The 25,035-nt window shown below is 41.2% G+C and overlaps 2 protein-coding genes across 6 annotated transcripts in view; one reads left to right on the top strand and one right to left on the bottom strand.

Annotated features, from left to right (window-relative positions):
- Nucleotides 1-352: 352 nt before the first annotated feature.
- On the bottom strand, nucleotides 353-3,326 carry LOC104666080. The gene is made up of 3 exons (XM_030921907.1): nucleotides 3,192-3,326; nucleotides 2,287-2,420; nucleotides 353-1,598 (listed from the first exon to the last, which is right to left on the bottom strand). The coding sequence occupies exons 1-3, from the start codon at nucleotides 3,199-3,201 to the stop codon at nucleotides 1,398-1,400; spliced, it is 345 nt and encodes a 114-aa protein (XP_030777767.1). The 5' UTR covers nucleotides 3,202-3,326; the 3' UTR covers nucleotides 353-1,397.
- Nucleotides 2,415-25,035, top strand: part of TSC22D1 (TSC22 domain family member 1) — a 143,544-nt gene continuing 120,923 nt past the window's right edge. For 3 of the 5 annotated variants that reach the window (XR_004054627.1, XM_030921902.1, XM_030921903.1), the window contains exons 1-2: nucleotides 2,415-2,798; nucleotides 3,216-6,280. Coding sequence is in view for 3 of the 5 variants with exons in the window: in XM_030921902.1 (XP_030777762.1) it covers nucleotides 2,586-2,798; nucleotides 3,216-6,280 (3,278 nt within the window). In the remaining 2 variants the exon portion in view is untranslated. The remainder of the gene's footprint in view (nucleotides 2,799-3,215; nucleotides 6,281-25,035) is intronic. The other 2 variants (XR_004054628.1, XM_030921904.1) reach the window with 1 other exon arrangement.

The following is a 25,035-nucleotide window of genomic DNA, read 5'->3' on the forward strand; positions in this document are numbered from 1 at the left end:
AAACTTTGACTTAAAAAAACAAAACAAAACAAAACAAGAAACCTTTGACTTAAGGCTGCAGTTTGAGAGATCAAGAGCATTTTCTTTCATACTGCAGTCCAAAGAAAGGACATTCCACCCATCTACATCCATTGCAGTTTCAATCGGTTAGGGTAGTTTCCATTTCCCATTCAAAAACTATTGAAAAAGAATGTCAGATTTGCATTTCAACAATGGATGGCAGCGATTAACTTGCAACAAAAGCTGTTGGAGAAAAAAGAAATAATTATTTTTATGAAAACGCAAATAGCCATGGTTCTATAAAAATACAACATTCACATATTAATGAATTAATATCAGAGAACAAGTACAGTCTTCTCAAACATATTTGCTTTTTATTACTGTATCACTTCGAATATTTGTGAGAGCCTATTTACTTCTAGCAGAGGTTTACATTAGCAATATAAAGTAAAAAGAATAAATAAATTAAGCCCCAGTTTTTCTTTTCAGTGTGGGAGACCCCAGATAAAGCAACAATGTATCATAGCTTTCATACCGGATAGACGGGATGTTGAGTGTGCACTTCTATTCAATAACATGCAAAAGGTGATATAATTCACTTTTTGAAGGCTTCCCCTTGGAGCAGGGGGAAGAGTTCAGCGAAAACTAAAGGTAAAAAGTTGAATTGACAACTAGAGGTGTATCAAAACTGCAAATGACAATCGTTTTTGCTTTAACAATCTTCTGAAATAGGAATGTAAATCCGTGAGATTTCCTGAATCAGAGGTCTAACCATAAGCGCTGATTCCCCTAACAACCTAAATTTAACAAAATGAAAATTCCTCCCGTACTACAGCTTTTCGGCTTGATCATTTTTAAATTCTTGGGAGAGACATTCTCGATTATTGGTAAGAAATGCTTAGAACTAGGTTTTGACATGAAATGCCAATAAACTAACTGCCAGTAAATTGCCCCCAATCAAACCTAACATTGCTTCTGTAGAACTATAGTTGGACCCATGAAATGTAACATGTGTGGCTGTCTGTTTTAAACCTGGAATTTCGGATGGCTTTTTCTTTTCTAGCCCTAAAAGGCATGCTTATCATTTGTGTTGCTCACATGTCCGGGGCACCTTGCCTCTTGAGTCAAACCAATGGGGGATATAGCCAGGACAATGAACGAAAAAGGCGTCGCTGCTTGGAGACACCTGTTGAGATCAGTCGTTTACAGGGCCGGCCTGCCTCTGTCCTCCAGTTAAGGATGCGTTGCAACCACTCCTTGTTAGAGAAGAGCCTATCCCAGAGGAGCTAAGGCAGTTAACTGGAAACAGCTGCAACATCTGTCCGGTAGCCTCGCCCCTGCCCGTGGAAGGGCGAGGAGACCGCATGGCAGCAACTGCACTGCACAAAAGACAACACCTATCGCTGGGAGCCACCGGCCTTCCGTAGACCCCGCAGCTCCCGGCGCTGGGGCATCCCCCGAGGAGGCAAGGGCCGGGGGCGAGCCCAGGTGCGGCGAGGGGGAGGAGGTTTCCGCCACGCGCCGGGGAAGAAAGCCTGACTCATGTCGTGGCAGCGGCGGCGGCGGGCTCCTGGGAACTGAAACTCGTGATGCTGTCGCTGCGGAGAAAAGCCTCATTACCCATTCCGCAGGCGGGGGACACCACCCAGGGCGCGCACACCAAGCGCCGGCGCTCCCGCCGCCTCCGCCGGCCCTTCCGCGCCGCGCCCCCTCCTCTGCCGCGTGACCGCGCGCGCCGGCCGCGAGTGTGAAAAGAGCGGACACACCTAGCCCGCGCGCACGGCAGGCGCGCACCCTGCCCACCCTCAACGGACCGAATCACGCAGTCCGACCCGGATTCGCTCCTTCGGCCGAAATTCCCCACCCCCACTATCCCCTCCGCCTCCACCACTCCCGGCTTCGGCGCCTCCGCCAGCCTTCGGCAATTTCCGTCGGGAGACCCGGTGCTCGCCCAGGCCCGAAGACCCGCCGCCTCCTGCCCTGCCAGACCCGGCTTTATGTCTGCGGCGCCGAGGCGCATGCGCAGACGCCATCTTCCCCCTCCTCCTCCGCCTGCCCCCTCCCCCTCCACCACCGCCTCTTCTCGCCGGCGGTCGCCCCTCCTCCTCCTGCGCTCCGCGCTGGTCCCGCCCCTCCCGATGCCGCGAGAGACTGGGGGATACGGTAAAGCCGGGGGAGCCGAAGAAGAGCACTAGTAACAACCACCATAGCCCCCTCCCCGCCCAACACCCTCCCTCGGCACCCACCCACTCCCCCGCCCCGTTTGCCGACACCGACCAACCCCACCTCTCGTTCCTTTGAACGGCGTCGGCTGCAGTCGCTGCACCAGCCCGTCTGGCCACCAACGCCGCGGAGAAAGGAGCCGCCGCCGCGGCCCCCTCCCGCCCGGTCGCGGGAGCAGCGGGGTGAGGAAGAGCCGGCTGCGGAGGAAGAGGACAAGAGAGGGTCGCACCCTCCGCCCTAGCGCACGTCCCGCCGCCCTCCGGGGAGGCTCGGGCGCCGGCCCCTTCCTCCCCGAGGACGTGTGCCGAGCCGAGGCGCCTGCCCTGAGGGAGGAAAATGCTCGGGCTCCATGGCTGCCAGTGATGGAGCGGTCCCTGGGCTCCCGCTGCCACCGCCGCCGCCGCCGCGCCCCGGCCGTGCTCCGCGAGGACCCGGCGTCTCTGCGCGCCCGCCCGCGCCTCGTTGCTGGGCTCACCGTACCGGGCGCCCCGCCGCCGCCCCGCTCGCAGCCGCGTCGCCCCGGCCTCAGCCGCGGCCAGCGTTTCTTCACCGAGCAGCCGCCGCGAGCCCAGGGGGTTTGAAAGGGTCTGCGGGGCGCGGGGGGAGGGCCGAGCGGGGCCGGGAGGGGAGGTTTGAGCTACACTGAGCTCGGGGCTCGCCTGCAGCGGCGGCCCCGGGGGTGGCGAGGGGAAGGCGACACTTGCTCGGCGCTGCCTCCGTGCAGAGCGGCCGGGAGGGCTTTGCAGCGGCCGCCGCCGCAGCGGGAGGAGGGGGCTGAGGCGGCTTCGGAGTTGGCCGGAGAAGGTGGGCATTTCTCGCTTTTCCTCCCCCTCCTGCGCTCTCCCCCTCCCTCCTGCCCCGCACCCCACGTGAAACGGAATGTAAAGGGGGGTGTGAGGCCAGAGGGGAAGGTGAATGGCGAAGGACTGAAGGGGTCCCCCCTTCGGGTCCCCGGCCGCCCTGTTCACCCTCGTTCATCCTCCTTTCCGAAGCTCGCTCTCGAAGGCAGGAGCGACCGGCGCCTTCGGCTGAGGAGGAGAAGGAGGAATCGCGCCAGGCGGAGCGTCAGGTCCCGTTTTCCTCTCCGGCGTTTCGAATACAAAGATTACGGTGCAGAAGGAAATTGCATTCGCCTCCTCGGCCCCCCCCCAGTACCCAACACAATGCACCAGCCGCCTGAGTCCACCGCCGCGGCCGCCGCCGCTGCAGACATTAGCGCTAGGAAGATGGCGCACCCGGCAGTGTTCCCTCGAAGGGGCAGCGGTAGTGGCAGCGCCTCTGCTCTCAATGCAGCAGGTACCGGTGTCGGTAGTAGTGCCACATCTTCCGAGGATTTTCCACCTCAGTCGCTGCTTCAGCCGCCGCCCCCTGCAGCATCTTCTACGTCGGGACCACAGCCTCCGCCTCCACAAAGCCTGAACCTCCTTTCGCAGGCTCAGCTGCAGGCACAGCCTCTTGCGCCAGGCGGAACTCAAATGAAAAAGAAAAGTGGCTTCCAGATAACTAGCGTTACTCCTGCTCAGATCTCCGCTAGTATCAGCTCTAACAACAGTATAGCAGAGGACACTGAGAGCTATGATGATCTGGATGAATCTCACACAGAAGATCTCTCTTCTTCAGAGATCCTTGATGTGTCACTTTCCAGGGCTACTGACTTAGGGGAGCCCGAACGCAGCTCCTCAGAAGAGACCCTAAATAACTTCCAGGAAGCCGAGACACCTGGGGCAGTCTCTCCCAACCAGCCCCACCTTCCTCAGCCTCATTTGCCTCACCTTCCACAACAGAATGTTGTGATCAATGGGAATGCTCATCCACACCACCTCCATCACCACCATCACATTCATCATGGGCACCACCTCCAACATGGGCACCACCATCCATCTCATGTTGCTGTGGCCAGTGCATCCATTCCTGGTGGGCCACCCTCAAGCCCAGTATCTAGAAAACTCTCTACAACTGGAAGCTCTGACAGTATCACACCAGTTGCACCTACTTCTGCTGTATCATCCAGTGGTTCACCTGCATCTGTAATGACTAATATGCGTGCTCCAAGTACTACAGGTGGAATAGGTATAAGTTCTGTTACTGGCACTAGTACAGTAAATAATGTTAATATTACTGCTGTGGGTAGTTTGACTCCTAATGTGACAAGCAGCATGCTTGGTAATGCTAATATAAGTACAAGCAGTATTCCTAGTGCTGCTAGTGTGAGTGTTGGGCCTGGAGTTACCAGTGGTGTTAATGTGAATATCTTGAGTGGCATGGGCAATGGTACTATTTCTTCCTCCGCTGCTGTTAGCAGTGTCCCTAATGTAGCTGCAGGGATGACTGGGGGATCGGTTTCAAGTCAGCAGCAACAACCAACAGTTAACACTTCGAGGTTCAGAGTCGTGAAGTTAGATTCTAGTTCTGAGCCCTTTAAAAAAGGTAGATGGACTTGCACTGAGTTCTATGAAAAAGAAAATGCTGTACCTGCTACAGAAGGTGTGCTGATAAATAAAGTGGTGGAGACTGTAAAGCAAAATCCGATAGAAGTGACTTCTGAAAGGGAGAGCACTAGTGGGAGTTCAGTGAGCAGTAGTGTCAGCACACTGAGTCACTATACAGAGAGTGTAGGAAGTGGAGAGATGGGAGCTCCTACTGTGGTGGTGCAGCAGCAGCAACAACAGCAACAACCAGCTCTCCAAGGTGTGACCCTCCAACAGATGGATTTTGGTAGCACTGGTCCACAGAGTATTCCAGCAGTTAGTATACCACAGAGTATTTCTCAGTCACAGATCTCACAAGTACAGTTGCAGTCTCAAGAACTGAGCTATCAGCAAAAGCAAAGTCTTCAGCCAGTACCTCTGCAAGCCACTATGAGTGCTGCAACTGGTATCCAGCCATCGCCTGTAAATGTGGTTGGTGTAACTTCAGCTTTAGGTCAGCAGCCTTCCATTTCCAGTTTGGCTCAACCCCAGCTACCATATTCTCAGGCGGCTCCTCCAGTGCAAACTCCCCTTCCAGGGGCACCACCAACCCAACAGTTACAGTATGGACAACAGCAACCAATGGTTTCTACACAGATGGCCCCAGGCCTTGTCAAATCAGTGACTCAAAATCCTGCTTCAGAGTATGTACAACAGCAGCCAATTCTTCAAACAGCAATGTCGTCTGGACAGCCCAGTTCTGCAGGAGTGGGAGCAGGAACAACAGTGATTCCTGTGGCTCAGCCACAGGGTATCCAGCTGCCAGTGCAGCCCACAGCAGTCCCAGCACAACCTGCAGGGGCATCTGTCCAGCCTGTTGGCCAGGCTCAGGCAGCAGTGTCTGCTGTACCTACTGGCAGTCAGATTGCAAATGTTGGTCAGCAAGCAAACATACCTACTGCAGTGCAGCAGCCCTCTACCCAGGTTCCACCTTCAGTTATTCAGCAAGGTGCTCCTCCATCTTCGCAAGTGGTTCCACCTGCTCAAACTGGGATTATTCATCAGGGAGTTCAAACTAGCGCTGCAAGCCTTCCTCAACAATTGGTTATTGCATCCCAAAGTACCTTGTTAACTGTGCCTCCCCAGCCACAAGGAGTAGAACCAGTAGCTCAAGGAGTTGTTTCACAGCAGTTGCCTGCAGTTAGTCCTTTGCCCTCTGCTAGCAGTATTTCTGTTACAAGTCAGGTTAGTTCAACTGGTCCTTCTGGAATGCCTTCTGCCCCAGCAAACTTGGTTCCACCACAAAATATAGCACAAACCCCTGCTACCCAAAATGGTAATTTGGTTCAAAGTGTTAGTCAGTCTCCCTTGATAGCAACTAATATAAATTTGCCTTTGGCACAACAGATACCACTTTCTACCCAGTTTTCTGCACAATCATTAGCTCAGGCAATTGGAAGCCAAATTGAAGATGCCAGGCGCCCAGCGGAGCCCTCCTTAGTTGGCTTACCTCAGACTATCAGTGGTGACAGTGGGGGAATGTCAGCAGTTTCAGATGGGAGTAGCAGCAGCCTAGCAGCCTCTGCTTCTCTTTTCCCGTTGAAGGTGCTACCGCTGACGACACCCCTGGTGGATGGCGAGGATGAGAGGTAAGATCATGTCATATTTCTGGAGACATTCAACAGATTTGAAGTTAATCTATTTAATAGCTACATGTGTGTACAAAATAAGTTCAAAGCATTGCATATTTTTATTTTTGTATGTGAAAAATGCGTTTTTATGGGAAGTTTTATAGAGCAAGAGTTATGGAATGGTTTCAGAGTGGGTAGGAAATAGTAATATGTAAACAATTTTCAGAATAGTCGTTGAGCATGGGTTCACATTAAAAATAGGTTTGGGGGCACCAAGTGGTTTTATTATCTATAAAATGCTTTTTAGAAATACTAATTGTGGAAAGCTTAATTTTTGCTAGCCCACATAATAGTTAATCTATTTTGAGCTGCTAAAATAATCTCTTGGGGGGTTGTGGTTCCCACGTTTGTTCTCCTTTACTAGATATCCTTTTTTCGTTTCTACTGTGTTTGATCTTAGTCTGTGAAAGATATTGTCGCCTGCTTTTCCTAGTCAGATACGGTATGAAAGATGACTTAATCTGGGTTATATAGGTTGCCCTCATACCGCAACTGACCAACTTTTGCGTACTTATTTAATGGTCATTTTATCTGAACAGTAAAGGAATGGGAATCTTAAAGTATTTTGCGGGAAAGGAGGACATAAACTATGAAAATAACTAGATTTATCTTGATAGTATGCTGTACATTTTTTCTTTTGGATGGTAGATCAAGGTGGTAGCCATTTTAAAGAATAGAAGAAAGTAAGTCTTGGAGGATTGAATTTATAGAGGCATGAAAATAAGACTTTGGTCTCCGGCTAATCTCCACCTGTTCCTTTTTTTCCTTACCAAAAAGATACAGAAAGCCTAAAGTACATTATTAAGCCAAGCATTTTTTTCACTTAGACTGAAAATAATATGCCAGTAACTCTTAATGAATCCTATTGTGTCTTTGAAGCTGACTGGCTAGAAAAGTTGTGAAATCTTTCATGTTTCTACATCGTTTTAAACCCTACTTGATTTTTAAAGTAATGTTCTTTAACAAATTTGCCAGTCTGTTACTAACCTTGATTAAAATACTATTATAGGAGTTATGAAAAGACATCATTTTCACTGTGGAATTTGGAGTAAGCATGCAAGATATTTAATTATTTTAGTATTGGAGGGTTTTGTGAGTGAACTTTCATCAAGCCAATATAAGCATTTATATTTTATATGTATGTTTGTGGGTTTTGCTTTGGAAAAATTGAGCATATTGCAAAATAATTGTAATTTTAGGGAAAAAAAAGGTCAAATGTTTCAGTGAGGTTTTTGTTATTTAGTTGTTTAAAAGATAAGGTAAAGACATGGTTAAATTGATAAAATCTTGTCTTTCAGGATTTTTATTATTTTTCTGATAGTCATGTAATTAAAACCTTGTTACCTAACCAAATGTATTCTGTATTATTTGTACAAAACTCTAGTCTAAAAGATAAACTTTTAGGAGGTACTTTCCTTAATTGTTCCATTATTGTTGTTAAACCTTTAATTTTCTCATGCTAATACTCACCTGTAATTTTAAAAGAATTATTTACCGCAATTATTAATGTTTTTTAAGTCAAAAGGTTATGATTTGAGTGAAGCCTATGATTTGAATATAGCCTAAAAACAGCTATATTATGTGGATGCTAAGTTTAGAGAAATAAAAGATGGGTAAAATACACAAACGAAAACACTCATTTTGAATTCAAACTTGCCTTGATTTTGTAATTACCATTTGTGGTCCCCTGGCTTGTCTTTCACCTCTTTCTTCCTATTGGTAGGACATGATAGGATTTTCCACAGCTTGCTGTTCCAGACAAAGTCAGATGATGCTACTTTCAACTAGATTTTTAATTATAGGAATAGGGTCCTAGTTTAAGATATTAATATAAAATTAATTTTTCCAGATAATAATTGAGAAAAGGATGAATAAACAAATTATGGAAATTATGGAATTCTAGAAAGGGACAAAAAGACATAATGGGAAATAAGGAAATACTGATCTAATATAACAACTTGTCTTCAGACACTGTACACATTCAATTATAATTATGTTTACCAGTCTCTCCCACAAGACCAGGAGTTCCTCAAGAGCAGGGACTGTTTTGAATTTACTACCTATTTGGGCCTTGGTTAGTTAACATCAAAGTTTTGTGATTAAAAACCAGAAAATTTTTGTTTTAGCCATATCTTAAATTCTGTAAAATCAGAATGTAGCCCTAAAACACCTTGTAAGATCAGAAAATATATATATTATATTCTTATGTTTTACTGAAGATTATTTCTTTTATCACTACAGTTTGAAAAAAGAAATTAATTTCATTTAAATTTGCCCTTGGAAGATAAATTAAGAATAACTACAAGAGAAAACGGTGATATGATTTAAAAACTTTTAAAACCTTTCTTCCCATGGTAGCCTCTGTGTCACTTGCATCTTGTGGGCTTGGTCACCATTTGTCTCAGGAGAGAGACTACTTATATAATTTTAATATTGTGAATCAGGAAATGTGTTAACAATATAACTTGGGTAGTAGTACAAATGAGGATGGTTATCTTTTAATCATCTTTTGAAATAATACTCTGGAAAGTGCCTTCAGTTGATCACTGGGAGAGACTATAAACATGGATCAGGGTGTTAAGATTATGTATCTTGTTTAAAAAAAATCATTCTTATTTAAAAGGTCTTAATGTCAGGCCATGTGTGGTAGCTCACACCTGTAATCCTAGCACTTTGGGAGGCTGAGGTGGGTGGATTGCTTGTGCCCAGAAATTTGAGACCAGCCTGGGCAACATGGCAAAACCCTGTCTCTACAAAAAAAAATAACAAAAATTAGCCAGGCATGGTGGCGCATGCGTGTAGTTCCCTGCTACCTGGAAGGCTGAGGTGGTAGGATCACTGGAGCCCTGGAGGTCAAGGCTGCAGTCAGCTGGGGTCACGCCACTGTACTCCAGCCTGGGTGGCAGAGCAGGACCCTGTCTCAAAAAAAAAAAAAGTTTTAATGTCTTAGACTATAACATGAACCGTGAATTCTCCTTTACAAGAATGGGAAAATACAGGTACTTCATCTTTTGTGTTTTGTGACTGTTCATTATTAGCACAGCCTCTTAATGTGAAATGGGTCAAACTTCCATATATCCTTCAAGACTTAGCTCAGATGTTCTCTTCAAAGCATTCTTTTCACTCGAGGATGTTGTTTCCTTAGCACTTTATAATACTCCTCTATTTAAGCACTGTATACATTTATTTATAATTATGTTTACCATTCTTTCCCACAAGACTAGAAGTTCCTCAAGGGCAGGGACAGTGTTTTTTTGAATTAATTAGCAGACATTTCTCTGATTTTTTTTTTTTGTCATGATTTGAAGTTTATATTGTCCCTCATCTTAAGCACAACTGTGAGAGATGCAGGATCATATAATTCATGCACCAAATGGAAAGGAAATGGATAAAAAGACTTGCTTTTTTGTACCTCTCTTCAACATTTTTAAGTGAATTGTTGTCTGTTATTCTAAGTACAGTGCCTGTTTTATAGTAGGTCCTCAAATATTTAAGAGGCATGCATGTTACTTATAAAATAGGAGTAATACTCATTTTGCCTACTTCTGGGGATGGCAGTAGTATCAGTTAAAATACTTTAACTAAAATACCAGATTATAATTTTTAAAGTTTATTTTCAAGATATACATGCACAGTTTAAAGATAGTTTAAATGGTTGTCCAAGAAATACATGGAAGAGCTTCCTGCAGCCTTCCTTTCCAGTTTTCCTTTCCTAGAAACAATCACTTTCATCTCTTTTAGATGGTTATTGTGGTATTTACCTCCCAGTCTCTAAATAACTTGCTTGTCTTACTACTAGATTTGTAACGTAGTCTGCTGGTTAGGAGCATGGACTGTGGAGTTAAATTGCCTAGATTTGAATTTTCTTGTCATTTACTAGTTTTAAGTAACATTGGTCTATTTATCCTCTTTATGCCGCAATTTTCTCATTAAAAAGATGATGACAATAGTAGTTACCTCATGGGGTTAGTATAAGAATTGAATGAATTTGGAAATTCCCTAGAACTCTAATTCACATGCCCTATGTAAATATTTGTTAAATAAAATACACCTTTCATTTGTTTTTGTCTTTATTAACTTCCTGGATAGAAAATGAAGATTTAATTTTGTTGTTACCATCTACCTACCTGGTCTCCTTTTTTCCCGGTACCCTTCCTCCCAGTAGTTACCACTTGATTATTCACTATTCTTGTCAAATACTACTTTTCCTATCCTGTACAGTGTTTTGTGGCTGCTTCCGTGCTCTATCTCCACCTGTCTATAATAGAAATGGGTTTTCCTCCACTCCCAAGTTTTCATCTGTCAGCATTGTCTGTTTTCTCCAAGTTGCCCCTCCTTTCCCCACCCTCTTCCCATTTTTGTATGTTTTGGGCTCTACCTTTCCTGTAGAACCTTTCCTTAGATGTCTGGTAAGTCTTGATTGTCTGCTTGCAAATAAGTGTTAAAGGACTAAAAAGCTGATTAGAAATTTGCAGTGTGGGGCTGGCCATGGTGGCTCATGCCTATAATTCCAGCACTGGGAGACCAAGGTGAGAGGATTGCTTGAGGCCAGGAGTTTGAGATTAGTTTGGGCAATATAGCAAGATCCTGTCTCTACTGTATATATACTATATATATATATACGTATATATATATATATACGTATATATATATATTTTTTTTAATTCTTTTTCCATGTGGCTTGTTGACTCTTTACCACAGAGTAATCTGGCTGGAGTTCATTGTCTTTTTTTACCTCTTTGCCTAGTTTTCTAAATATTTATCACTAATTCTACTTTTCATCAGATGCCTTTTAAGATGTTCCAATATCAGATACTGTTAACAGTTTTATCTTAGGAAGTTTCATATCCCCCTGACCTCCATTCTTGACTGGTTGCCTTCTTGGCTTGGTACACAACTATTATTCTGGGATTCCTTTCACTTTCTCTTGTGTTGGATCTCCATTTTCCAGAGACTAGTTATTCTTAGTTTACTTGTTTTAAAATGGCTTTAGTTTACTCTGACACTTTCTTAGGTGAAGAAAACCAAGGGGGGAAAGTTATGTTCTCTTATATTTTGTGCCATTGCTTTCTAACATCCATATTGCTTTTGAGAAATCTGAAGCCATTCTGATTTCTCATATATTGTATGTGACCTGTGTATTTTGTTTTTCCTTCCCTTCCTTTTCTTTCTCCTTCCTTTTCCTCCCCTCATTTTTAAAACCTCTAAAAGCATTATAAGATTTTATGTTTCCAGTGTTCTGAAGTTTTGCCATGATGGGTCTGTGTGGGTCTGTTTTCATCCACTGTGCTGAGTACTTGGTGAACCCTTTCAATTTGGAAACATCTTTTCATTCTGGGACTTTTTCTTGAGTCAGGTTGTTGATTATGTCTTTCCATTTTTTCTCTCTTTCTCAAACTTCTCTTTATTGGATAATGGACCTTCTTGACTGGTCTTCTAATTTCCTTTTGTTTTCTCAACTATTTTTCACCTGTTTTTCTTTTTGCTCTATTGAGTTTCCATTTCCCTTATCACATATTTAATTCCCAAGTGCTTTTTTGTTTTTTTGGTTTTTTTGCTCCCTTGTTAATAGTATACTATTCTATTCTATTTTAGTAATGATAATTTTTTTTCTTAGCTATCTGAATATATAAAATGTTAGCTTTTTTTTAAGTTTTTTTTTTTTTTTTTTTCTTTCTGTGTGGTCTGTTTCCTCCGGTTTTTATTTTCTTACTTTTTGTTTGCTTTGGTCTTTTTCTTTCATCTTATAGCTGTTTCTAAGATAGTTGGTAGTCACGTGTAAGCGTAAGGAATTAAAACGCTAATTAGAAATTCTGAGTGTGGCTTGTCAATTGTTAGCTTTCCTATATGGTAACCTGGCTGGCTGTCTGATTGGAGGACTTCTAGTGTTGATTTCTTCTTCTATATCCTCCTAGCTGGTTAGATCCCTATAAGAAGGCTCTCCTGATTTCTTGCTTGGAATTGAAGGCCTTTCAACAAGCATTCTGTGGGGTGGGCAGTGAGGGGGATGAGGAATGAAAGGTTTTGGGGGATCCCCAGATACGTTTCTTCACTCAACCCTGTTTTCAGTATGTTCCGCGTTTTGCTGTGCCTGATTTCCTTAGTCTTGTGATCTTATGTTTTACCTTCTTCAGACAATATACCTTTTTTTTTCTTGGGATTAGGGAGGGACAGTTGGGAATCTGTAGGACTGGCTGCTTCTTAAACTGACTTCTAAACAATCTTTTTAATTTTAGCACCCTTTCCCCCCACATCCCACTTACATAGATGTGGTACTGCCAATTCCTGAGTCTTTTGGGGATTTTGCAGTTTAAATTGGGTTTGTTCTTGGCATTCTCCATTGTTTGCTAAAGATTTAATTTTCTAGTGTTTGCTAAGTCATTTGTCACTCAACTGTCTGCTTTCCAGCTTTCAAATGTTTTTTGCTATTGTCTTTTCATCTGCCTCAGTTTTTGTGGGCTTATGTCTTTATATCTTAACAAATTGCTTTTCTGTCATTTTAGTGGGGTTTTAGGGAAGGAGTGAAATAATAGATGTGTGTGTTTAGTATTATTACACATCTGTTTTGATGGTGGAATACTATTAAATGTAAAGAATGATGCTAATTTTAATAAAGTCATTGCTCCAAGTTAGTTCTCTAATGAATACATAAATTTTAAGAGTGGAATTACTTGGTTTATAGTCATTAGAAGTAAGAATAGTATGTAATTCAGAATTTCAGTTCATAGAAGTGATAAAAAGTGTTAGTATTAGATTCAGTTAATATCTACCATATTTAACCACTCTAAACTTGTGAATTAATTTTTTTCTATTTTATTGGTGAATAAACTGAAACTTGCTGAGTGTTCAGAGAGGGTGAGCTGTCTAAGGTTACATGCATAACAGGAAAGCAGAGCTAGGATTCAAGGCTGTTTTTTCATTTCAAAATCTAGTGCCATTTTACTTCTTAGGAAGATAGTAAGAGGTAAGGCTAGTGCCCATAAGGAATTTTTAAGAGTGTCTGAAAACCTAAAAAAAAGGCAGGCTTCATTGCTTCATTGCTTTGTGCATTTGTGTAACTGATGGAATTGCCATAGAACATAACATTTCCTTGCAAGTCCTTGGTGAGAAAAAAGTGGGTAAAGTCATAATAGTGGTGTGCCTGGAATGCATTAGACATTCAAATGTTAAATGTTAAGGTGGACATGTGGTTTTTTTTTCTTTTGAAACTTATGTGGAAATTTTAGGAAAACCATTTTAATTTTTTAATAATTTAGATTCAGGCTTTGCAACGTTGGCTTCAGAATTACAAAACGCGTAAATTTTATTTCTTTTTTAGAAAGTTCAATTTCACACCTGTAATCCCAGCAGTTTTGGAGGCCAAGATAGGAGGATCACTTGAACTCAGGAGTTCAAGACCAACCTAGGCAACATAATCCCCATCTCGATTTAAAAAATTAGATAAAAGAGAAAGTTTAATTTAAAAATATGAAGCTGTTAAGCATGACCTTTTCTGGTGCTGCAGTATTAGAACTTTGGTGGTTTTTGCCTTCTCACTGTTAAGGTTGAATATATCATGGTAAGAACATGCTTTACTGACTTACTAAGAAAAACTACACGAGGTTGAAAAATTTTAGAGTATCTTTATACTGATTTTTTAAAAATTATAACAACTTTTTAGATTCTAGGTTAACTTTTTTCCTAGTCTCACATATATTCAAAAGCTGCCCTCTACCACCCCATTTCTTCTTTACCAGTGACTTTGACCAGGAAATCTTGACCTTTCAGCACAATTAGGCCTACTTGACCTTTGTTTGCCCTCTTTGAAACACTCCATTTTGCTTTTTGTGATAATCTTCCATTTTCTTCCCACACTTCTGGCCATTGCTTTTCAGTCTCTCTTTCAGATTTCTCTCTTCTGTCAGACTCTGTTTCCTAGGTTTTTCTGAGTCTTCTTTATACTTACTGCCTTTTCCCTAGGTAATCATTGGTCCCCATGGCTGTAAAGACAGTTTGTATGCTGTTGGCTCTTGAATGCTTATCACTAGTCCAGACTTCTCTTCTTAGCCTTACACTGGTAAAGTCATCTGCCTTCATAACATCTCTGCTTGCATTCTCATGGGCTTATCAGTCTCAACAGGTCATAAACGTAACTCTTGATTACGTAGCCCCTCAAATTTCCTTTTTTAGTTGTCTTTATTTTGATAAATATAATTTCTTAATGCAGTTCTTCACTTTAGAAACTTGAGAGTCATTCCTGATAGTTTCTTTTCCTCGCTCTCTATATCTTGATCATTTCTTTAAAATATATCTTCATCTTTTTTTTCGATCCTTACTGCCATTGCTCTAAGATAACATCAGCTCTCATTTAATGCACTGCGTGTAGTAGCTTCCTCACAGAGCCTCCTGCATATGTCTTGTCTTTTTCTGATATTGTATCTTATTCTTAAAATGGAAATCTGCTCAGGTAACTCACTTGCCCAGAACCCCTTTTAAGCCTTTCCATTTATTTTAAGGTTATTTCTTTCTGTCTTTGCTTACTGCTGGCTCATCATGCTTCTTTCCCCAACTTTCTTCATTCCAGTTGTACTTGACCTTTCAGAAAGTTTTTCAGTTTTCATCCATTCTTCTAGGCCTTTGTACATGCTGTTATTTTAGCCTGAATATCCCCTATGGCATCTCACTTTCATTCAACTTTAAAGTTGAACTCACTTTTTGAGAGGCTGCCTCTGACATACCAATCTAAACTTAGGTTCTTTGTTAATAACTGTTTAATGGCACCTTGTTCTTTTCTTTTATAATGCTTACTACAGTTTGTATTTAGATTTTGTTTTCATGATTATCTGATTATTTTAAGCTTCATGAATAGAAATGGGGATGTTTGATGTGCTCCATGTATTCAAAGCCTATTTCAGTGCCTATTAGATAAAATCTGCTTAATCAAGAAAATATACTGTTAATATTGGCATAAGAAAAACCAAGGAGAACTTACATTTCTAAAAACAGAAAGATAAAGTTCTTTATGATCAGGTGATAACACTGTTTTCTCTTTTAAGAGAGAATTAACTGATTTACTTTTTGCTGTGTGTGTGAGCCAAAAAAAAACAATGCTTAGGTATAATCAAATATGGTCCTTGTCCCCAGGGAGTGTTTAATAGTATAATAACATATATATGCATGTGGCAGTTATTTGGCAATATAAGGGCCAAGTGTTTTAAGCAACATGAAATATTAAATCAAAGAATCAGAAACATAAGAGTTGGAAATCTTGATCTCATTCAACCCGTGAAGGAACAAGTTTTGATTAGGTGAATTTGCTGAGACATTTTTTTTGTATTTATTTGTTTGTTTATTTTTTTGAGACAGAGTCTCGCTCAATTGCCCAGGCTGGAGTGCAGTGGCGCAATATCAGCTCACTGCAAGCTCCGCCTCCCGGGTTCACGCCATTCTCCTGCCTCAGCCTCCCGAGTAGCTGGGACTACAGGTGCCCACCACTATGGCCGGCTAATTTTTTTTGTATTTTTAGTGGAGACGGGGTTTCACCTTGTTAGCCAGGATGGTCTCAATCTCCTGACCTCGTGATCCTCCCGTCTCAGCTTCCCAAAGTGCTGGGATTACAGGTGTGAACCACCACGCCTGGCCGAGACAGTTTTACAAATTGTTTCTTAGACTGTACCTGGAACATGGGTTTTCAAAAGACATAAGCAAAGTTCACAGATGGTACGGATTTGACCTTTGGTAGGTCAGAAAAGCAGTGTTATTTAAAGTGACTTTTCACAAGTTTTAGGGTGAAGGAAAATGTTTCAAGTGGGAGAATATTAATAAAAATGGGGGGATATAAGAAAAACACCTGGGCAGCAGTAAGGCAACAGTTGGATTTACTAGAATTAATAAGTCTTGTCACTGTCCAGGAAGTGACTGAAGGTTGAATTGCAGAATGATTGGCCCTCAATACTTGTTGACTAAATGGTGTTCCGGGAAGATTAGTGTAAAGGGAATCTGTAGTTTGGATTGAAGTGGGAAGCAGGAAGAACCGTGTTGGACGTTATACATTTATATAATTTGTTAATGAATGAAAGAAAGAAATGAGGGGGATAGTGATTTTCATTGCAAAATGATTCAGTACAGGGTTTCTTTGCTTAGCAGAGTCCACAATTTAACAAAACACTGTATTCACTTTCCTGTCTTCTCTCTCAAAGCAATATGTTACTCTTCTCATTTTGAAAAAGGGGAAAAAAATCCCCAAAACCCAATTTCCCAAAAAATTGATGACCCAGCCTCCGTTTTAAAGGTTTGAAGGGTAAGTGGTTATAACGTTAAGATAAGGTTTTCTGCAATTTAATTTTTTTTTTTGTGGGGGGGGATGTAGTTTTGTTCTTGTTGCCCAGGCTGGAGTGCAGTGGCACAATCTTGGCTCATTGCAACCTCCTCCTCCCAGATTCAAGCGATTCTCCTGCCTCAGCCTCCCAAGTAACAGGGATTACAGGAATGTACCACCATGCCCAGCTAATTTTTTGTATTTAGTAGAGATGGGGTTTCACCATTTTGGTCAGGCTGGTCTCAAACTCCAGACCTCAGGTGGTGCACCCACCTGGGCCCCCAAAGTGTTTGGATTACAGGCATGAGCCACAGCTCCCGGCTCAATTGTTTTTATAGGGTTTGTCCATATCTGTAATCCAAAGCAGATGTGTCCCAAATATATTTAGTAGTGAAAAATCCAGGTAAATGTGAACTAACATGAATATTTAGAACTGGTTCCTTGTGTTAGTGATTGTAGAGACCTTTGCTGGCTTCCTTTTCCTACTAAATAGATTTCCATTGTCAGTCTCTTCCAGGCAGTAGAGAGGAGGAATTCTTTTTTTCCTGTCTACTGGGGACTCCTAGGTCTCTACCAAAAAGGAAGTGGTGTACATCTTAAATTATTTAAAATGTGAAAAACATTCATGCTACCGTTGATACTAAATGTGAACATTTTGATTATTTTGAGCATTTTGATGTTTAAAGAGCCACAATACTAATGTTTATTCGGTTCTTTGTTGGTGCACCTTTTCACGTTGCCATTTTCAAAGTATAAGGATATATATATACGTGTATGTAGATACACGTATAAAGAAATACAATTTTTTGGTCTGGGCTTAATGGCTCGCACCTGTAGTCGCAGTCAGTACTTTGGGAGGCTGAGGCAGGTTGATTGCTGGAGTCCAGGAGTTCAAGACCAATTTGGGCAACATGGTAAAACCCTGACTTTACAAAAAAAAAAATACAGAAATTAGCTGGGCATGGTGGCGTGCACACCTGTTGTCCCAGCTACGTGGGAGGTTGAGGTGGAAGGATTGATTGAACCTGGGAGGTGGAGGTTGCAGTGAGCTGAGATGGCGCCACTGCACTCTAGCCTGAGTGACAGTGAGACCCTGTCTTGAAAATATATGGCCGGGCGTGGTGACTTACGCCTGTAATCCCAGCACTTTGGGAGGCCGAGGCGGGTGGATCACCTGAGGTCAGGAGTTAGAGACCAGCCTGGCCAACATGGCGAAACCCTGTCTGTACTAAAAATACAAAAATTAACTGGGTATGGTGGCGGGGCACTTGTAGTCCCAGCTACTGGGAAGGCAGAGGCAGGAGAATTGCTTGAACCTGGGAGGCGGAGGTTGCAGTGAACCGAGATCGTGCCACTGCACTCCAGCCTGGGTGACAGAGTGAGACTCTGTCTAAAAAAAAAAAAAAAAAAAAATATATATATATATATATAAATAATTTTTTAAAGATCATTTTGAAATTGTCCTTAGATGATTATAAAATCTCTTGGGGGGAGGAAGGATAGCATTAGGGGACATACCTAATGTAAATGACTAGTTAATGAGTGCAGCATAACAAACCTGCACGTTGTGCACATGTACCCTAGAACATAAAGTATAATAAAAAAATAAAATGGAATGTCTTAGGTATCTGAAAGAATGTAATTTATTTAATAAGTATATGTATAGCTCTATCTCTCTTCTTAAGGAGAGCCAGCAGTTGAATTCAAGAATAAATGTGTTTTTGTATTTAAGAAAAATGACAAAAGGTTCCTTCTATTACTCTCCTGCAATTTTTGGTCCTTCAACTTTTTTTCACCTATTTTAAATTTATTTTATCTCAAAACATTTCTGTCTTTGTAAGCTGCTTTAAATATTTTAAGGAATGGCTTGGGGTGGAAATCTAACTGCATTTGGGAAAAGTATGACAGGGTAGAAAATGATGTTTAGGAGAGGTACTAATAAAGGAGTATTGGGAGTCAGAGAAGTTAAGATCACGTGCTTGAGGAGGAGTTTGATAGCTGCTGGGCTTAGTCATTTTAGAAAGAAAACATTAAGCAAAGAAGTTCAAAGTACACAGATGTTTATAGAAAAGAATATAAGACATAGTCCAAGTTGGTATCAGATGGGCTTTGTATACATAAGGCTAACTTTGAAAAGCCTTAATTGTAAGATTGAGAAGTCTGGATTTAATTGGATATGGAATGGAGGGTTCTTTTTTGTTTTTGTACCATGCAGTGGCCTGATCTTTTAGGAGGGTGCTGGCTTTACTTGGGATGTCTAGTTGCTTCCTTCCTTAATTGAGTATGAGAAACTCAGTAATTCCTTTTTCTTCAGTGGTGGAAATGGAAGCATATTCTGTGTCATTGTGATCTGAGATAATGGTTTGAATCAGTCCCTTTGGCCTCATTAGGAAAAGTAAGGAGGACCCAGTCCACATGTGGTAACACTCCACTTAATCCAGAGGTTAAACCAGCTCTGGAATGGAAGGAGCCCCAAAACTGCTTGAAATTGCTATCAAAGCCATGTCCCCTCCTCTCCCTGGTCCCGTGCCCCCGGGGGGTATTTTTGCATAGCATTTCTGATGCTTTTTTTGGACTGTTAATAAGTCGTATATTTACTAGCTTTATTATCTTAAAGCAGATAAGAATAGGGAGGGAAAAGAAATGGGCTTCTGAGGCATGTAAGTTGACATCAGGAAAGTTAGCAATTAGGCTGACATGAAGGTAGGAGTTAGAAATTTTAAGAAAACCCCAAAGAACTGTGATAGGGTATTGAATATTTGCTAGTTGAAAGTTAGATTATGTTCGGTATATTGTTTTAAGGAATCATGGATGTAAGAATAAGTTCCAAATGATGTTAATTACTGAGCTATGGACAAGTATAAAGAAACCATGTTTTAGTTGTATTGCCTCCACTGTATCATTTAAGCATGGGCAAATCATTTTACTCCTCTATATTGCTTTTTTCCCATTCTAAAATAAGGCAAGATGCTTCATACTTTTTTACCTTTTAGGGCAGCAAGGTTATTCTCTAAGACATTCTTAACATATGTTATAAATATGTTACAAAAATAAAAACTAGACCTCTACATTGAGAAATTATGAAGAATATTTACAGTAACATTCAGAAGTAAAATTAAAAGATCCTAATATATGCTAAGATTTAGGTAATTGGTAGTGATAATTTTTATTTTTAGTTAAATCAGTGAATGACATATTAGGTACTAAGTCTGCATAAGGTATTTTGTAGATATTTAATGATTTAGATGTTTAGGTATAATGAAGATCCCCCCCAGTTTTTCTCTTTGAAATATTTTTATTAATTACCTTTTAATTTTTTTAAAAAGAGACGAGGTTTCACTATGTTACCTAGGTTGGTCTCAAACTCCTGAGCTCAAGTGATCTTCCCACCTTGGCCTCTCAAAGTGCTGGGATTACAGGCGTGAGCCACTGTGCCCAGCCTAATTACCACAGTAAGTCAAATACTGTATCAAGGAAAACTGACTTTTCTTGTTGTATATGTTTTTGTTTCCTTTTCTAGAAATTGACAACCAAGCCAACTTGGTTTCTTTCATAAGGAAGCTTTTGTTTGTGCTTAATATTAAATTAATTTTTAGAGGCCGGGCATGGTGGCTCACACCTGTAATCCCAGCACTGTGGGAAGCCAAGGCGGGTGGATCACTTTAGGTCAGGAGTTCAAGACCAGCCTGGCCAACATGGTGAAACCTCATCTCTACTAAAAATACAAAAATGAGCCAGTCATGGTGGCACACACCTGCAGTCCCAGATTCTTGGAGAGGCTGAGGTATGAGAATTGCTTGAACCTAGAAGGCAGAGGTTGCAGTGAACTGAGTTCATACCACTGTACTCCAGCCTGGGCAACAGAATGAGACTCTTGTCTCAAAAAAATAAAAAAAGAATGCATTTTTGGGCTGGGCACAGTGGCTCACACCAGTAATCCCAGCACTTAGGGAGGCTGGACAATTGCTTGAGCCCAGGAGTTCGAGGCTGCAGTGAGCTATGATGGCACCACTGTACTCTAGACTGGGTGACCAAGTGAGACCCTGTCCCAAGGAAAAAAAAAGTTAATTTTTGTTCTTGGTTGTGTCCTCTAAACAGATTTGTTGTGGTACTTTTGACAATGACCAGTACATCTTCCTGTTGAGGAAATACACTCCCATGTTTTAAAAATTAGTTTTTAAAAAAGGTGGTATTTAGTGAAATTTGTCTTCATGAATTTAATTTAGGAAAAAATGCTACTTTGTAAGTTACGTTTTTTGCTTTATTTTTGGTTCTTCACGGTTGTTCCTTTGAGTACAAGGTGGTGTGAGATGTGTGAATTGAGAAAATCCGTGGTTTGGACTGTAGTGCTGTCCACTGCTTAGGTGCTCAGATACCTGAGTCTTTGCTTTTCTTCCTCTTTTAAAAGGTTTTTATTGCTGTTGTTCACCTAAACTTCTCTTTGAGAGTCAAACATGGAGCCAAGTGTTGTCTTTGGTTGATAGTTCATTTTACTGCTGAGTTTTGGAATAAGAGTTTTAAACCGTTCTTCATTTTCAGTGTGTTATTTTCCTCTATGGGGATCCACCAAACATTCATCAGTTATTCACTGAAATGATGGCTAGCAGGATTTATACATTTGTACAATTGGTTATATTTTATTATTAGGAATTTTACCTATTTTGAGGTTCCAGGCAGGAAGGGTGGATACAGAAAGAGGAGATAGAAATGAGAATTTCACCCTAGATAACCTTAGTGGTTTCCTACCTCCATCTCTGAATCCCATAATAATGATCATGATATCACATCCTAATCCTTGTAGGAACAAGTATATTTAATGCTTGTTGAAGGTACATAACGTTTTATTTTATTTTATTTTATTTTATTTTATTTTATTTATTTTTTGAGATGGAGTCTTGCTCTGTTGCCTAGGCTGGAGTGCAGTGGCACGATCTTGGCTCACTGCAGCCTCTGCCTCCTGCGTTCAAGTGATACTCCTGCCTCAGCCTCCTGAGTAGCCAGGATTACAGGCATGTGGCACCACGCCCTGCTGATTTTTGTATTTTTAGTAGAGACGGGGTTTCGTCATGTTGGCCAGGCTGGTCTCGAACTTCTCAGCTCAGGCTATCTGCCCGCATCAGCATCCCAAAGTGCTGGGATTACAGGCATGAGCTACCATGCACCGCCTGAAGGTACATAACATTTAAATTGGCAACTGTGTAGCTCCTCTTTTTTGTGAACTTGTATAACATGGATAATAAATTCATAGGAGACCTGAGGATTATATGACAGGGAAATGATTCTAAAATGTTATTGACTGATATGTTACTACAGATAAAATATTGTGAAGTTAAGGACCTGGGTCACATAACTACTAAGGTGATGGAGCCTAGTCAGTATTCCATTAGGTGATTTCATTCCAAAACTTGCACTCAGCCACGTTCTGGAGGTTTCTTATGTGCATTGAGAAGCAACAAAAGGTGACAGCTGACAACTATAGAAAGCAATCCTTAGCCTATTCAGTGTAGAGGCATTTGACACTATAGACGTCTCTGGTTCTTTCGGTCACTATGTTATGTAGTTGTCCATTAATGAGTGTTCCTAATAATTCCGTCAGTCATAATTTTATTTTCTCTTACTACATTTAAAAAGTGTAGTTTCTACCTCAGTGGTTAAATTCTCCAAATTTATTGCTAAAACGTAAACTTTAAATTTGGAAAATTTGCTTAAGTAAATTGCAATTTCAGAAAAATAGGTGAATATGGAGACACCCAGTTTCATGACATAAATATTTCAATAAATTAGATTACTAGCCTTCTAGTGGTCTCAGTGAGATTCTATACGCTGTTGATACTTAGGACATTTTTTATAAGCTTAATGCAATCAAATTAAAATTTGATTAAAATGCTTTTAAAGTAGAAACCTAATTTTAATCAGTTGAATAATAATAGCACATTTTATGATTCAGATTTTTGGTTTTGAGTGGTTACAGCTTATCTTCACATCACATTTATTATTGAAACAAGAGAAAGTGATAATTTTCCTGTGAACTCACTTGGGGAAGTATAAAAAAAATGATAGTTTATATGAATGCTTTAATATTTATTTGAAAAATAGGATTTAACTTGTCCTTTTGCTTATTCTAGAAGGTAGAATTAACTTTTTTTTTTTTTGAGACGGAGTCTCGCTCTGTCGCCAGGCTAGAGTGCAGTGGTGTGATCTCAGCTCACCGCAACCTCCACCTCCTGGGTTCAAGCGATTCTCCTGCCTCAGCCTCCCAAGTAGCTGGGATTACAGGCACGCACCACCACGCCCAGCTAATTTTTGTATTTTTAGTAGAGACAGGGTTTCACCACATTGACCAGGATGGTCTCAATCTCTTGACCTCGTGATCCATCCACCTTGGCCTCCCAAAGTGCTGGGATTACAGGTGTGCTCCACCGTGCCTGGCCACTTAAAAAAAATTTTTTTTTTTATTATTTTTTTCCTTTGAGATGGAGTTTCTACCTTGTTGCCCAGGCTGGAGTGCAATGGCGCGATCTCGGCTCACTGCAACCTTTGATTCCTGGGTTCAAGCGATTCTCTTGCCTCAGCCTCCCGAGTAGCTGGGATTACAGGCATGCACCACCATGCCTGGCTATTTTTGTATTTTTAGTGGAGGTGGGATTTCTCCATGTTGTTCAGGCTGGTCTCAAACTCCTGACCTCAGGTGATCCACCTGCCTTGGCCTCCCAAAGTGCTGGGATAACAGGCGTGAGCCACCATGCCCGGCCTTGAATCTTAGGCATCTGAATTAGGTCTTCAAAGGTTTTTTTTCCCCCATGTAACATAATTTTTTTTTGTTTTTTTGAGATGGAGTCTTGCTTTGTTACCTAGACTGGAGTGCAGTTGCATGATCTCGGCTCACTGCAACTTCCGCCTCGTGGGTTTAAGGGATTCTCCTCCCTCAGCCTCCTGAGTAGCTGGGATTACACCACGACACCCTGCTAATTTTTGTGTTTTTTAGTAGAGACTGAGTTCACTGTTGGCCAGGCTGATCTCAAACTCCTGAGCTCAGGCGATCAGTCCTCCTTGGCCTCCCAAAGTGCTGGGATTACAGGCATGACCCACCATGCCTGGCTCACGTATTTCTTATTAAGTCTTTTGTTGTTGTTATTTGCTTAAGTTTTCTGGAAAAAAAAAATTCGCAAGGGCCTAAGAATAACATTCAGGCATTTTTGCAAGACACTTGTGATTGTTGAATCTTCTTAAGAGATAATGTTTAAAAAGTGGGTTACCTTTTATAAAATGGACAGGCTAAGATCAACTTTGGATTTTTTTTTTTTTAATTTAGAGGTCTAGTTATCTTTCCAGTTGTACTCATATTCTTAGCCCTTAAGGATCTACAAGTAGCTTGTTGGGAAATTGATTCAATATGTAGAAACAAAAGCTTTTAACAAGTGGACACATTGGCCTAACAGAAACCAAGTTATACTATATTTGAGTTTATAAATGCCATTATCACCATTCGTTCAGCAATCTGAATTAGGCTTAACATATGAGAAGGGGAGAGGAGACAAGAGAAATACGGAGTTGAAGACCCTTAGAAGGAGTGGAAGAGAAAGAGGGGATTTGGTGATAATTGATAATTTGGTAAACATTTGGTGCAGTTTGCAGTCAGGGGGCACTGTGTCCTCATTGCCTACATCAGCGAATTTATCTATGTAAAAATTATTTTAGAAAAATTACCTAAGCTAGTTTAAGCAATTGTCGTTTAGCCTATAAGGTTTTTAATAGTACCTCTTTTTTTTTTTTTCTCCCTGGTATTGGGATGATTTATTTACTTCAGAAATACTCATTCAATATTTATTGAATGCTTGTTATGTACGTAGCACTGAGCAAAGATACTAAGGGTATGAAGAAAAAAAAAAGACATGGTTTTGGTCTTCAGCAGTTTCGTCTAGTACACTGAAGAAGCATCTTAAGATCTTGACTTATCTTCTGAATTATCCAAATAAGTTTATATTGTGCTCAATTGTTATTCTGTATATGGTGTACATGACAGGATTTCTATTCAAATGAATTGATGCATCTGGACTATCGAAGAATGAGCATCATGAGGTAGAGTTTAATGAACATTAGTCTTGGCATCAGCCATGGCATCTAATCTTGTTTCTGCTACCTATTCATTGTATGACCTTTGCAAATGAGTTAACTTTTTTAAGTCCAATTTCCATACCTGTTATGTGCAGGTAATAGCTACTTGTGCTGTTGTTGTGAGGATAAAAGGAGATAGGCATATAATGCACCTGGCTCAGTTCCTGATAGTTCTGTAAATTGGTGACTGTTCTTATTACTGTGCTAAGTAAGAGTGATTCCTTTCTTAAGCGCTGTAAGTTAAAATGGAATGCTTGTTTACTTGTTCAGAGACTTTATACATAATTTTCTAAAGCAGCAG

This window comes from Rhinopithecus roxellana, chromosome 18, assembly GCF_007565055.1.
Source record: "Rhinopithecus roxellana isolate Shanxi Qingling chromosome 18, ASM756505v1, whole genome shotgun sequence".
In the NCBI taxonomy this organism is placed as follows: Eukaryota; Metazoa; Chordata; class Mammalia; order Primates; family Cercopithecidae; genus Rhinopithecus; species Rhinopithecus roxellana.

Bases quoted from the DNA above. Each gene is read 5' to 3' on its own strand.
- LOC104666080 (XM_030921907.1), bottom strand. The intron at 1,599-2,286 runs GTGGGGTTGGTC...TTTTCTCCGCAG, and splicing joins GCCGTTCAAAGGAACGAGAG to CGACAGCATCACGAGTTTCA.